This window comes from Staurois parvus, unplaced genomic scaffold (genome assembly GCF_062004578.1).
Source record: "Staurois parvus isolate SC_StPar_1 unplaced genomic scaffold, SC_StPar_1.0 ptg000704l, whole genome shotgun sequence".
NCBI lineage: Eukaryota > Metazoa > Chordata > Amphibia > Anura > Ranidae > Staurois > Staurois parvus.
Window position 1 is genome coordinate 5,376,000 of NW_028318500.1, and position 13,680 is coordinate 5,389,679.

The following is a 13,680-nucleotide window of genomic DNA, read 5'->3' on the forward strand; positions in this document are numbered from 1 at the left end:
AAGCCCATTTAAAAACAGCCTGCTGTACTGTGCAAGGGGACTATAGGAAGATGCCATGTGGATGCTAACTTACTTGAGCTTTGCTGGAATCCAGTGGCAGAGTGGACAATGACATTTAGAAAACCATAAAGGCCAGAAGATTCATCATCTAGAGAGAACATGCAATAAAAAATGTCAACATATAATAAAAATGTCTTTTCCGTACAGTTAGTAATGTAAAATGATGGGCAACCATCCATACTTATTGGACCTCACAGCAGTTTGCGACTCACCAAAAAGGTAAAAACGCCATCAACTGGGATCTTCAACAGCACCAAAATAACAATGAATGACAAGAAAATGAAATGAAAATACCACAAACACCAGGTATGCTGGCAAAAAGGATCAGCAATACATACAATAGAAGTCCAGTCAAAGCCTAACTAAGTTTAAACCTACAACCACCTCCATTCTAAGTCCTATACTAACTACCTAGTAAAGGAAAGATGTGTACTTACCTAATCTAAGGCACTCTGGTCTAGTAAGTGACCTCCCCAGTGGCTGGTTTTAGGGGAGAGGAGAGAGCAGCAACAATAGCTGGAGAGCCTATGGATAGTTAGACTTACTATGGGGCATCCGTGGTACGTTGTCCCTCCTCTATACTGAAGCCAGAGCTGGAAGCCGATCATGTGACCGGACTAAAGCGCCCTTAGATTAGGTAAGTATACACATCTTTCCTGTACAAGGTAGTTAACATAGGGCTTAGAATGGCGGCGGGTTTAAGCTCAATTAGGTTTTGACCGGACGTCTACTTTAGGTCCCTCTCCAACCCAACAATGGGGGTAGGTTTAAGCTCAATTAGGTTTTGACTGGACGTCTACCTTATGTCACTCTCCAACACAACAATGGGGGTAGGTTTAAGCTCAATTAGATTTTGAGCGGACGTCTACTTTAGGTCCCTCTCCAACACAACTCTGCAAACAGTGTGTTAAAATTAAGGAAAGAAACTCAGTTTCAACTAAGCACAGTGTTGTTTAAATTTTTCTTAACCAAGGAGAGTCCAAACAGATGGAACAGAAGTGTGACATGCTGCCAGTTTGGCATTACATTTCTCAGATAAGCTATTATATACAATGAGTACCTATTATCTGCTCATGCCCTATTGAAACATCTTTCTCACCTTCCTTACTCAGAGTCAATGGAACCCTATGGACAGTCTGCAGTTTCACACAGGAGTTTGTTAACATTTGGATTTCCAGTGAAGAAAGAGAGAAACTTTTCATGCCTAAAAAAAGGGAGGCCATTCATTAGCGATCAAAAACTTTCTATGTATAATAAAGAAAATCAAACTATTTTAAAGTGATACTAAAGTCTTGTGGTTTTTTTTAATAAAAGATTCTTGGGTCCCCCACACCGGTGTACCTGGCCTCTCCCTCCCACAGCTTGCTATGGGGCCACCCAGGCAGGCAAACTCCCGCACGCGGCTCTGCGTGTCCATTCACATACAGAGCCGCAGCTCAGCCCTACCCCCTCCCTCTCCCGATTGGCTCACTGGCTGTGACTGACACCAACGGGTGCCAATGGCAGGAGAACTGAAGCTCTTGTGGACATCGCTGGATCGGGATGGGGCTCAGGTAAGTGTTGGGGGGCTGCTACACACAGAAGGTTTTTACCTTCATGCATACAATGCATAGAAGTAAAAAACCGTGAGCCTTTAGAACCACTTTAATTATTGGGCTATGACATGCAGTATACCCCTTGTGGTACACACTCACATTTTTTTTGCTGCTCTCGGATATGTTCTCCCCATTCGGCACGTTCATAGTCTGACCATGTTAACACTGTGTAACCCTAAGAAAAACATTGTCACCATCAGACAAATAAGGTACCAGTGATAGAAAGAAGACAGGATACATAACAAGGTAGATTAAAAACAAGATAGAAAGAACCACCTTGCCATTGCGATTGTGGACTCGGAATGCCATGCTTGGTGAGAGTAACAACAACATTGACTCTTGTTCAGAAAGCTTCTTGCGCAGACGATCCATGCCTTTTCCTCCTTTGTTTGCTTTCTAGAAGAAGATTTATGTACTTAAAATGTTTATCAAGACAATGTCCTCCAGGGCTGTACCAAATACTGTTGCCAGGTCTCACGAAGTAGAACAAATGACCTAGTAACCAGAGTTAAGCTGGCCATAGATGGGTAGAATTTTGAAAGAAAATTCTTAGGAAAAGAATGTTCTACGAAAGTTTGTTTTTCTAATCATTAGTAGGGTCAAATTGACATTCATTTTCAACCACAGTGATGAGAAAATTTGAAGAAGCAGGACAGAAACATTTTCTGGAATGAATTCCTAACAGTGTACGTCATTTTCGTTTGTGAAAGTTTGATTATTCAAAAATCAAATGTTAAAAGCAAACAAAATCTTTTGAACAACATTTGAATGTTTTGAGAATTTTTGTATGAATTTTCCGAAGACGTTTTGTTCAAAATTCTATCTATAGGCAGCTTTAATCAACATGGTTTACATTGCTGTGTTGACTTGTTTTTAAGGTAAAAGTTTGGTTGTCATTCCTACTGTTTTTTGCCAATTTGTAAATCATTGACCCCAAACAAGCAAATACGCATCGCTTGATACTCAAATTTAGGTCAGCAGCCCCAAAAAGTAGCATATCACAAATAATGCCAACCCTACAAGTTTTCAACCTCAAAACCAGTCACCAATGGAAAGTTCCATTTTTCAATCCTAAACAATTCTCTTTAAATTCAGGAGAAGGTTGTACTACTGTCATTTAGCAAAAAGCAGCCATTGGTGAGGTTTGCAGACAGTTTGTAGTGGGGAGTTTTTGAGTTGCCAGGTGCTACTGGGAGAAGAGGCTGTATGTGTGCTGTAGGAAACAAAGAGTGGGCAACCTTTGGGAATTGTGGGGTTTAGACTCAACACTACCCATTCCAAAAGCACTATCTCCTATTGTGATATAAACAAGCTTTTACAAGCCAAGTCTACTGTGGAAACCCACAATAATCCTGCCACCTTGTACTGAGGTAGGGTGATACAAGAACATACAAGACAGCAGAGCTAGAACTCCATCAGGGATTAACTGCATTAACACAAATAGAAGAGTATGGCTGCAATTATATCATTGTATTGCAGTCTTACAAAGGTGATCTGCCCCATAATAAAATCATTTTCAAAGTAATAACATTATCTCCCTGAAACAATATTCATATGGTTCCCTTCTATTATTTCAAATATTTGATTATTCCCAATATCCTGACAGCATACAGTATATAATATGCATTTAAAGTGCCATTAAACCCTTATCAATAAAAACAGCTGTATTATATGCTGTTCATACACACAGTCACAATTGGATTGTTTTGTATTCTTCATAAAATATGGTTGATTCTGCGGTTCGCTAACCTTCCCTCCTTGTCGGTGTCCCTGTTGCAGGCTGAGACTGAGACCAGCTATTGCTACCTCTACTGAGCATGCTCCAGTTTCCCTCTAAGCTGTTAATTTCCTCCTTTTTTATTATCCATACAGTCCATGGGACTATAGTGTCAAATACACTCAGAATAAATCAGAGCCCATTCCCTCCTTCCTCCTCCATGCCCACTAAAAAGATAAAACACAATGGAGGCAGGGTATTATATGTTGATTGATGGAGGCATCACCTCCCTGTAATTGTAAACACATGCTTACAAAAAACACAGGCTGGAGGCTAAAGGCTGTGATTGACGGAACCTCCCTATAGATAGCCCACACCATGTTTTTGCACATAAAAAATACAAAATTTAGTTCAAATACATATTTGTACGATGATTTAAAATATTTGTTTGATACTTTTTTCTTTGCATTTCAAAGGCTTTTTTTTTAACATGTGACCAGCAGCAGAGGACTAGAAGCTCCTCCCACAGATGTCTCCCTGCAGAAGGGAAAGAGCTGGGTCAAATGACAGTTATGTATTGATTATGAAAAAACACATATAGGGGTTGATTTACTAAACCTGGAGAGTGCACAATCTGGTGTAGCTCTGCAAAGAAACCAATCAGCTTTCATTTTTGTCAAAGCTTAAATGAACAGGCTGACATTAGATGCTGAATGGTTACCATGCACAACTGCACCAGATTTTGCACTCTCCAGTTTTATTAAGGCAACTACTAGGTTTTTTGTTTTTTTTTTATTCAAAACATAAATAAAAAAAAATTAAATACTGCGGCATCATCCATAAACATAAAGAGAAGGGGTCATGTAAATTAAACAGGGCATATTTACTATCACTTTAACTTATCACTATACAGCACACACAGCTTACTCTTTCTCTATGAATATCACTCTTCAGATTGGATATTTTCACTTTCATGGCTTCTAGCTCATCATCTTGTATCAAAGGAATGTTGGCAGCAGCTTCAGACTCATCCACAGGCTGGAAGGTCAGGTCTGCTAATGGTATGTACCATTTACAGTCATACTGCTGGCTTTTCCTGCAGCAAAAGAAATCATATATTAGTTCCATAAATAGCTCAAATACTGCAAGTGGTACAAGACCAAGCGGTAGGAAACCTACTATAATGAAGAGTGCCCTCTTACCCCCCGATTTGTTTTTTCAATTTGGCGCAAAGGAGAAGATCGGTAAAAAGGAAAACATGACGCAGTTTTCGGGCACCTTCAACAAGTTCAACCATGAAACTGTCTTTCAAGAGCTGTCGATGCTGCAAAATACAACATGCAATGGAACAGTATTATATAAGTGAATCTATATACTATCTATAAACTACCCATTGACATTTTTCTATTGTTTGATGGTAGGGGTTAAGACCAGCATTCCTTGCTGCTGCTGCTGTAGCCTGTCCACTTTTCATAGTATAATACAGTCAGACATGCCGTTCTACACACCACTCCTGCCAATAGTGGTTTCTTGGGTGGTCAATAGTGGTTTCCTGTCAGTGTGAACACGTCTGGTCATCTTCTTGTAACTACTCTCATTAAAAAGGTGAATCCTGGCTGCCTGGGTGTTTTTGCACCACTCTCAGTAGACTTTAATATGTAAAATCTCAGGACGTTATCAATATCTGACCTGTTCAAACACCATTTCAGGCACCAACAATCATTTTACAGGCACATCCATTTAGATTATATTGCTCAGACTAATACCTGTTTGGATAACCACTGAACCTCTTATGTGCATGCTTTGTGCATTGAACAGAGGCTGCATGACTTGCTGTTTGCAATAGCGGCCAATGAGTGCGTATGTTCAGCCCAAGCTAATGTAAGTAATTCAGAAGATGACAACAAATGAAGTCCAGTAAAAAAAAACAAAAAAAAACAAATGTAGCTTCAGTTACTAACATGTTTATGAAGGTCTATATCTGACTTTTATGTTGGGTAGCACAGATAACTTTCATAGTTGTGACATAATTATATATATATTTTACATTTTACATTTTAAAAACAGTTAAAGATGAACTAAACAGCTAAAACACATAGGGGGAGGAGAAGATTTGCTAAAAATGGGGCACACAGAATATCAACCAATCAGCCTGTTCAATTAAGCTTTGACAATAAAACCTGGAAGGCGATTGGTTGCTATGCATAGCTGCACCAGATTATGAGTTTTAGTAAATCTCCCCAACAAACTACTGTAAATATAGAAGCAGTTTTACTTGAGAAAGGAACTGTATTTATGTTGATCCAGTCCTGGGATTTACATAGCTATGCCACACAGCACAACCTTTTCTGGCATGACCGGTAACCTGATTTTTTTTGCTGCAAAAGTACCTCCCCATCCTGTGACTGGACAGTGAAAAGAGAAACAGCAAACTGATCCCCCCTCCTTTCCTTTCAGAATGCTTCTCGTTTACCCATGAGAACTGCAGCACAACTGACTTGTTCTTTCTGCTGCTTCTTTCTTCTCCAGCCTGAGCTCTACTGTACGGTGACTGCAAGAGGCTATCAAGCCAAATTCACAAACATACACTACATGCATTAAAAACAAATTTAAAGATGCATTAGAAATACAGCGCTGCATTATCTTGTGTTTTTTTTTTATGTGCCTGGAGTTCATCTTTTAAACATTGGTTATTCATACTGTCCAGTTACTACTTCAGCTATCAGTCCCTATTCACATCTGGGCAAATTAACACCCATCTGATGCATGCTAAGAGGATTTCCATTATTTTCTATGGGACTCATTCACACTTTTGCACTGTGCTTTCATGTATAAGGGAAAAAAAAAAACAGGTATGCTTTTGGCCCAATAAACTTCAATGGTAGGACACGACAAATGCACGAAGAATGTGCAACAAACATTTGCAAATAAATACACACGAAAATGCAGAGGTTTGAATCTACCCTAAAAATACATTATTTCAGGGGGTTTTATTCAGCTGTGATTATTTGATCTGACATATAGGCTAACCATGCACAATTCAAAAGACCACTTTAAAATACTACATTAGATTTTTGTAACTTTCGTTATTTAATAACATTTCCAAATTGTAGTTTGGGAAAAGGACAAGTTATATATAGTGTATCCTAATGATAATTCAGTAATGTGTGATCATAACCCGTCAGAATTCCTGCACCCACCATTGAGGTGTCACTCACCTCTCCTTTCCGTACAGTCATTGACTGGCGCCTGGGAGTGATCTCTTCATTGATGCTGGACAGGAAATTTTGGGAAATGCGGAGTGCATCTTGGAGCAGTGGGTAGTCAGGATGACTGGTTGGTGTGTGCTTTAATAGATCCTGGAAATACCAATTTAAAGAAAGCGTCAAAACACTCAAATACTTTTAACAACTGAAAAAGTATTACAATATGTGCAAATCATATCAATCATAAAGCCATATATTAACAGTTCAATAGTTAAGTGAAACTATACACAAAAATTATATATGGTATAGTTTTAACAGCAGCATTAACACATCAGTTTTTTTGGAGTCCTCTATAACAGTATTCCTGTTAATATTGCCAGTAGAGCAGTAATTTTTCATACTTCCTTTAAAAGGTCAAGTCATCATACAAAATTGACAATTGCATGAGTTGGGACAAACTAACTGACAAGTGTGCTTACAACAGTCAGCTATTATATACAGGGTGTCCCTAAAGTCTGGACACATAGGAAATATCACTATATGTGTATAATATATCACTATATAAGTTCACCAGACCTGAACCCCATGGACTTCTTTTTTGTGTGTGGGTATGCTAAATATATGTGTATAATATATCACTTTATAAGCTCACCAGACCTTTTTTAGGGTATGCTAAACTCAATGAATATCACAGATATGAATCACCAGAAGGAACGCATCATGAACGAATGTGCTCAAATTGACGGAAATGTGGAGTTACTGCATCGGGTTCATGTGAATCTTGCAAAGCGCATGGAACTTTGCATCACAAATGGTGGAAATCACATTGAAGATGTTATTGATTATGTTATTGAAGATGTTATTGATTATTATTCCAATGAAATAAAATGTTGTTGAAAACTCTATTGAAATTTATTGAAAATATGCATTTTGACTGTGTCCAGACTTTTGGGACACCCTGTAGTTCCAAAAGAAAGAAAGAACTGTTGCTATAACTGGTTCAGTGATAGTTATAGTTAGCCTTCAATCTGTTTTTCTTTTGCTTAAAGCAGAATTAAACCCACCGATTTAACGGTTTCCTAAAACAGTTATATTCAAGGCATACTGTGAATGGGAACTGTCACAGCTGCTTGTGCTCTCAACCAAACTGTGAAGCCATTAAATGGCTGGTGTCATAACTGATCACATGTGCAGCATCATAGCAACTGCAGATCAAACAGAGGCTAAAATAGCAGCTTCCTTGGTTGTAAAGGATAGGAGGGTTTGGTTCCGCTTCAAAAAACAGGATTTTTAATGCAAGTGAGACATATCATAGGGGGATAGATCAAAACTGCCAGAATCTGCTGCAGCTGTGCATGGCAAAAAAAATCAGCTTCAGTCTCACTTTCAAAGCTTAACACCACGGTCACATTGGGTGCGACTTGGCATGCGATTTGCATGCCATGCGACTTGCAAATCATATGCCAAGTCGCAACCTATTGTCTGCAATTACATCGGTCAACTTGGTGTGGTTCCGACTTGGTTGGAACCGCACCGATTTCGAAAGTAGTACATGTACTACTTTTGGTGCGATTTGAATAGACATCTGTCAGATGTCTTGCAAATCGCATCCGAAATCAGCATCCCACCCGACTTTGAAATCGTGCAACTTCACTGTAAGTCGCACGATTTCAAAGTTGGGCTTGATGTGACTGGGGTGTTACTGAACACGCTGAAGATAGAAGCTGATTGCTTACCATGCACAGCTGCTCCAGATTGTGCTTGCTCCAGTTTTGATAAATTCCTCTCTATGTCTCATCTGCATTAACGTTTCCTACTTGCCTGTTTGCACTGTACACTGAGCTGTGATCGTGCAGCTCAGTGTACAATTTTGGCATCTGCCGAGATAAATGAACTCTTGCACATGTGTGGAGTGATGTCATCTCAGCCCTGCTAATCAAAACGGCTAAAGATCAGGGACCCAAAAGAAAGGCAGCCAAAGATATGATGGACCGGTGAGTTAGCTTTGGGACTCTGCATTGCTGGAATAGAGATGAGTATACAGTAGTTCACATTAAGGTCCATTTAAAGCTACATCTAAAGCCGGCCATAGATGGATCAAATATCGACATGTTCAGCAGGGACCAGCCAAGATTTGATCCATCTATGAGAAAGCTGGTTGTACTGAAGTTCATCTATCTATAGACTTCAATACTGCTTTTTGTACATGTGATTACTACCAGCAGCTATAGCTTCCAGAAGTCGTCATTGTGTTCTTCGGCAGGGAAGTCTCCCTGCTGGCAGAAAACAAGAGCGCTGCAGAAGGCATTTCGCCTATCAACCACGGGTTGCAGGAAAGAATATTGCATCACCATGGCTTGTCTTACACTACCCTGTCTATAAAGTGACAACACTGCTGTACATTTTCAATGCAGAACAGAGTTGTCACCATATTTCAAATAAAGATAATGGCAAGATCAACAAGTAATATAAAACTGCTGTTTTATTGCTAATGACAGACTGCATTATATATGTATTTTTTTCCCCCCCATTTATCCACTGTACTGTAAAGTGCATGTCATGGCTGAATGGAAATATCAAAGTATGTTCAGATAATACAAGAAGAATAGATGAAGACCTCATCTGAGTATTACAAATGTCACTCACATGCAGAACAAGAGTACTCCGCGTAACGCGATCCACTGGCTTGTAGAGTAGTGCTGGTGACAAAAAACAGACATGATGACACATTTTACCATCACAGCACAGACAGGATGTCACACCCAACACTATCCAAAAAGTTTGCCAATTTAATTGCAATCTAGCCTTTGAAAGAAGTTTTCAATGTGCCCCACCAATGCCAACCCTGCCCTCTGCTTCACTGATGTGCTCACTCACTTTCCAGGGAGGTTTTGGCTGCTTGATCCTTGGATTCTCGTGTGCTTCTGGCTCTCAGATTCTAAAAATAACAAAACATTTAAAGTGGTAATCAGTTTATCATTTTATTAAGCACTTCAATGAACATGTAATGCTGGTGGAGTCTTACTAAGGTACCCAGCTCTGACCCTACTTATTTTGTCACAATGTATTTTTGGTTACAAGGGGAGGAAAGGCATCTTTGTTCATATTAGTAGCATCTTGGGTTTAAATACGCGTCATCAAATTACATTTTGCCCAATTTTTATTTCTCTAAAAAAGGAAACCATAGTATGCATTTTTATTTTCTACTGAATGCTTTGCATATTAGAGATTTCTAAATATATTTCCCCTTTAATAAAGCTGTTTGACATTGTATAATTTACAGTAAATGATTGAGTGTCCTTTTCCAACAAGCAAGTTTTGGTAAATATCTACAGTTGTAATTCCTTTTCTGGAGAGCAGAACTGTTACTCAGTTGCCTACTTTAACTACACAGTACCTACCCTGGAGTTCTGTGTCCGCTTTCTGCGAAAAGTTGAAAAACAAAAACTCTGATAAAGAGCAAACTTTGCTGCAAAACCAGGAGTTACCACAATGGCTAAGGCTGGACATACAGGATTCATTTTTTTTTTTTGTTCCACCAGCGGATTGATTGAAAAAAATAAACGGATTCTTCCATCCACACATTCGAATCACTCCCGCTGAGCTATTGTATTCTGCCATTGGGGAGCCTTCCCCACTGTCAGAATACAAGGATCAGTGTTGCTAGCTATAGTCAATTAATAAATCAACTTGTGTATGACCAGCTAATCCATACATGGATCGAAATATAGCCGGTCCTTGCTGAACCAGCTGAATTTCGATCCATGTATGGCTGGCTAAAGGGATGTCCCCTGCTGCGTAGAACTGTGGATTAGGGGAGGGCTTCCATGCTTTCATTAAAAGTAAAAACACTTTTTAAATACATGTCGATTTTGCACCAGAAATACATATAAGTGCATCAAAGGTAAGTTTTAATTTTCATTAACAGTGCCTTGAAAGTATTCATACCCCTTGAAATTTTCCACATTTTGTCATGTGACAACCAAAAAAATAAATGTATTTTATTGGCATTTTATGTGATAGACCAACACAAAGTGGTACATAATTGTGAAGTGGAAGGAAAATGGTAAATGTTTTACATTTTTTTTTACAAATAAATATCTGAAAAGTGTGGCGTGCATTTGTATTCAGCCCCCTACACTCTGATACCCCTAACTAAAATCTAGAAGAACCAATTGCCACCTGTGTGTAATTGTCAGGGATCTCCTCGATCCCCGCCGCGATGGGCTCGGCGCAGGCGCACTGCTCCACCCAGCGCACGGGCACTAGGTCCGGGCCGGCCGCGGCGTTCGAGTTCGCGCATGCGCAGTAGAAGCCGCGGCCGCCCGCTGGGCACCAATGGCAGGGCAGGGCGGGATATTTAAAGGTCCCTGAGCTGTCATTTCGTTGCCTTCTGGTCTTACCTGCTTCCTGTGTTCCTGTACCTGTGCCTAGTAAGTTATTGACCCGGATTGCCTTTGACCTTGCTGATTTCTCCTGCCCAGACCCTTGCTTGCCTGACCTCTCTCCCTGGATGCCCCTTATTAGATCTGACCTCCTGCTGCTGACCTGGCGTGTGACCCGACGATTCTCTGCCTGCTCCCTTGTACCTTACCGTCCTCTACAATACCGACTCGGCCTGTCTGACTACGCACTTGCTCAGCCATCCATCCATCCATCCCATCGGGGTCACCCGACCTCCTCACATCTGGCTCTCCCTGGTTGGAGCCCCTGGCGAACACCACTACCACTGACAGGTGTGCTCAGTAGAGGCGACCTGGTCTCGGGGTACTACAAGTCCATCCCCACCATCAGGGGCCCTGGTGAACAAGTACCCTGGGGCTTAGACTCCGCGCTCTGGGCGCGCCTGACCAGTGGAGTGCTAGTGGTGCCGCTCGGCGGTCCCTCACAGTACCAGAAGGCCATGACTGAGCCTCGAGGAGGACTCTCCCCGTTGGACGAGGTTTGCAGGCACCTGGCTACCCTGACGCAAGCTGTAAACACATTACAGGACAGATGTCTGCAGATCGAGAATCGGTTTCAGGCCTGCACCATATCGGTTCCTGTTTCACAGGCCCCGGCTCCTGCACCACCGGTCGCAGCAGTCCATGAGCCGGCTCCTGGGCCTCCCACATCACTCCCTATGGCGGAACCCCGAGTACCCTTACCCGAGCGCTTCCATGGGGATCGCACACGCTTTCGGTCATTCCGTGACTCCTGTCTGCTCTATTTTGAACTGCAGCCACGGACCTTTTTGACGGAATCAGTGAAAGTGGGGTTTGTTGTCTCCCTGTTGCAGGGTGAACCCCAAGACTGGGCCCACCGACTAAGGGGAAACAATGACCCTCACCTGGTTACGGTCGACAGCTTCTTTAACGCTATGGCCATCTTATATGATGACCCACAACGGGCAGCCTCGGCCGAGGCCACATTATACGCACTCCGACAAGGTCGGCGGGCGGCTGAGGAATACGCCTCTGACTTTAGGCGCTGGATGGGTGACACTCGTTGGAACGAGTTCGCACTTTTGCACCAGTTTCGTATGGGCCTATCAGAGGCTCTGAAAGACGAGCTCGCCCGGGTGGAGGTGCCCGAGACATTAGAGGACCTGATTGCACTCACCATCAAAATTGACCGTAGACTACGGGAGCGCAGATTGGAGAGGTCTGGTCAGGGTCGCGGAAATCCCTGGGGGTCATTTCAGGGATCCAGTCAACATACTAGGCCAAGCACCCAGAACCTGCCGTTTGAAGATGCTCCCGAACCCATGCAGCTAGGCCTGGCTCGGCCTAAACTATCGCCTGAGGAACGCCAGCGCAGACGCTCCCAGAATCTGTGCTTGTACTGCGGCGAAGCTGGTCACATGGTGCGTTCCTGCCCGCAGAAACTGAGTAAGTTCACCTCATCTTCTTTATCTGTTGGCAATATGAACCCGTCCCAGTACTTAGTTGTTCCCCTCTCCTTTCAGCTTTCAGAAAGGACCGTGGAGGTGACGGCCATAGTTGATTCGGGGGCATGCAGCTGTTTTGTGGATATCAATTTTGCTCACCAGCAGGGTATTCCCCTCCGCCCAAAGGAGAAGGGGTTTCACATCTTTTTGGCTGATGGTTCCCGGATAAAGTCAGGGGTGGTTAACCAGGAGGCCCCTTCCATTGTGACTTCCATTGCCGGTCAGCACCGGGAACTCCTCCGCCTGGATGCTATTGCATCACCCCTTTTCCCAGTCATTCTGGGGCTCCCTTGGTTGCGGGCCCATAACCCCCAAATTGACTGGGAGACTGGGGTTGTCTCGTTCCCTTCCCCATATTGTCGGGAACTGTGTCGAACTTCGGGCCCGGAGGTCCCCCAGGTCCTCCTGTGCTCTGAAGGGGATGACAGCCTAAAACAAGTGATCCCTGCAGCCTACCATGAGTTTCTTGATGTGTTCAGTGAACGGGGAGCAGATGCTCTACCCCCCCACCGCCCATATGACTGTCCTATTGATCTGTTGCCCGGTTCGGAAATTCCGTTCGGGCGAATTTTTCCCCTTTCTGAGCTAGAATTAGGGGCCCTGAAGGACTATATTGAGGATAGCCTCCGAAAGGGATTTATCCGTCCCTCCACTTCCCCAGCAGGTGCAGGGATCTTCTTTGTAGAAAAGAAGGACAAGACTTTGAGGCCATGCATTGACTATCGGGAGCTGAATAGGGTCACCATTAAAAATCGTTACCCATTACCACTGGTACCTGAATTATTCCAGAGCCTAAAAACTGCAGTAGTGTTTACCAAGTTGGACTTAAGGGGAGCCTACAATTTGGTTCGCATAAGGGAGGGGGATGAGTGGAAGACGGCCTTCCGCACCCGTTTCGGCCATTTTGAGTACCTGGTCATGCCTTTCGGGTTGTGCAATGCGCCAGCCACCTTCCAACACTTTGTGAACGACATCTTTAGGGACTTCCTGGACATCTTTGTCATCGTCTACTTAGACGACATTTTAATTTTTTCATCCTCCCTGGGGGAGCACAGGGTACATGTATCAAAGGTGTTGGGGCGGTTGCGGCAGCACGGGTTGTACGCTAAAGCAGAGAAATGCTGCTTTGAACAGGCTAGCGTTACATTTCTGGGTCTGATCATCTCCACCACG

General features: G+C 42.6%; 1 protein-coding gene across 2 annotated transcripts in view; it reads right to left on the bottom strand.

The window, feature by feature from the left end:
- BCR (BCR activator of RhoGEF and GTPase) overlaps positions 1-13,680 on the bottom strand; it is an 88,663-nt gene that overhangs the window by 16,577 nt on the left and 58,406 nt on the right. For both annotated transcript variants that reach the window (XM_089653239.1, XM_089653238.1), the window contains exons 6-14: positions 9,456-9,516; positions 9,225-9,277; positions 6,591-6,731; positions 4,575-4,696; positions 4,300-4,468; positions 1,932-2,051; positions 1,755-1,830; positions 1,160-1,264; positions 74-148 (exon numbers count right to left, since the gene is read on the bottom strand). In XM_089653239.1, the coding sequence (XP_089509365.1) occupies positions 74-148; positions 1,160-1,264; positions 1,755-1,830; positions 1,932-2,051; positions 4,300-4,468; positions 4,575-4,696; positions 6,591-6,731; positions 9,225-9,277; positions 9,456-9,516 (922 nt within the window). The remainder of the gene's footprint in view (positions 1-73; positions 149-1,159; positions 1,265-1,754; positions 1,831-1,931; positions 2,052-4,299; positions 4,469-4,574; positions 4,697-6,590; positions 6,732-9,224; positions 9,278-9,455; positions 9,517-13,680) is intronic.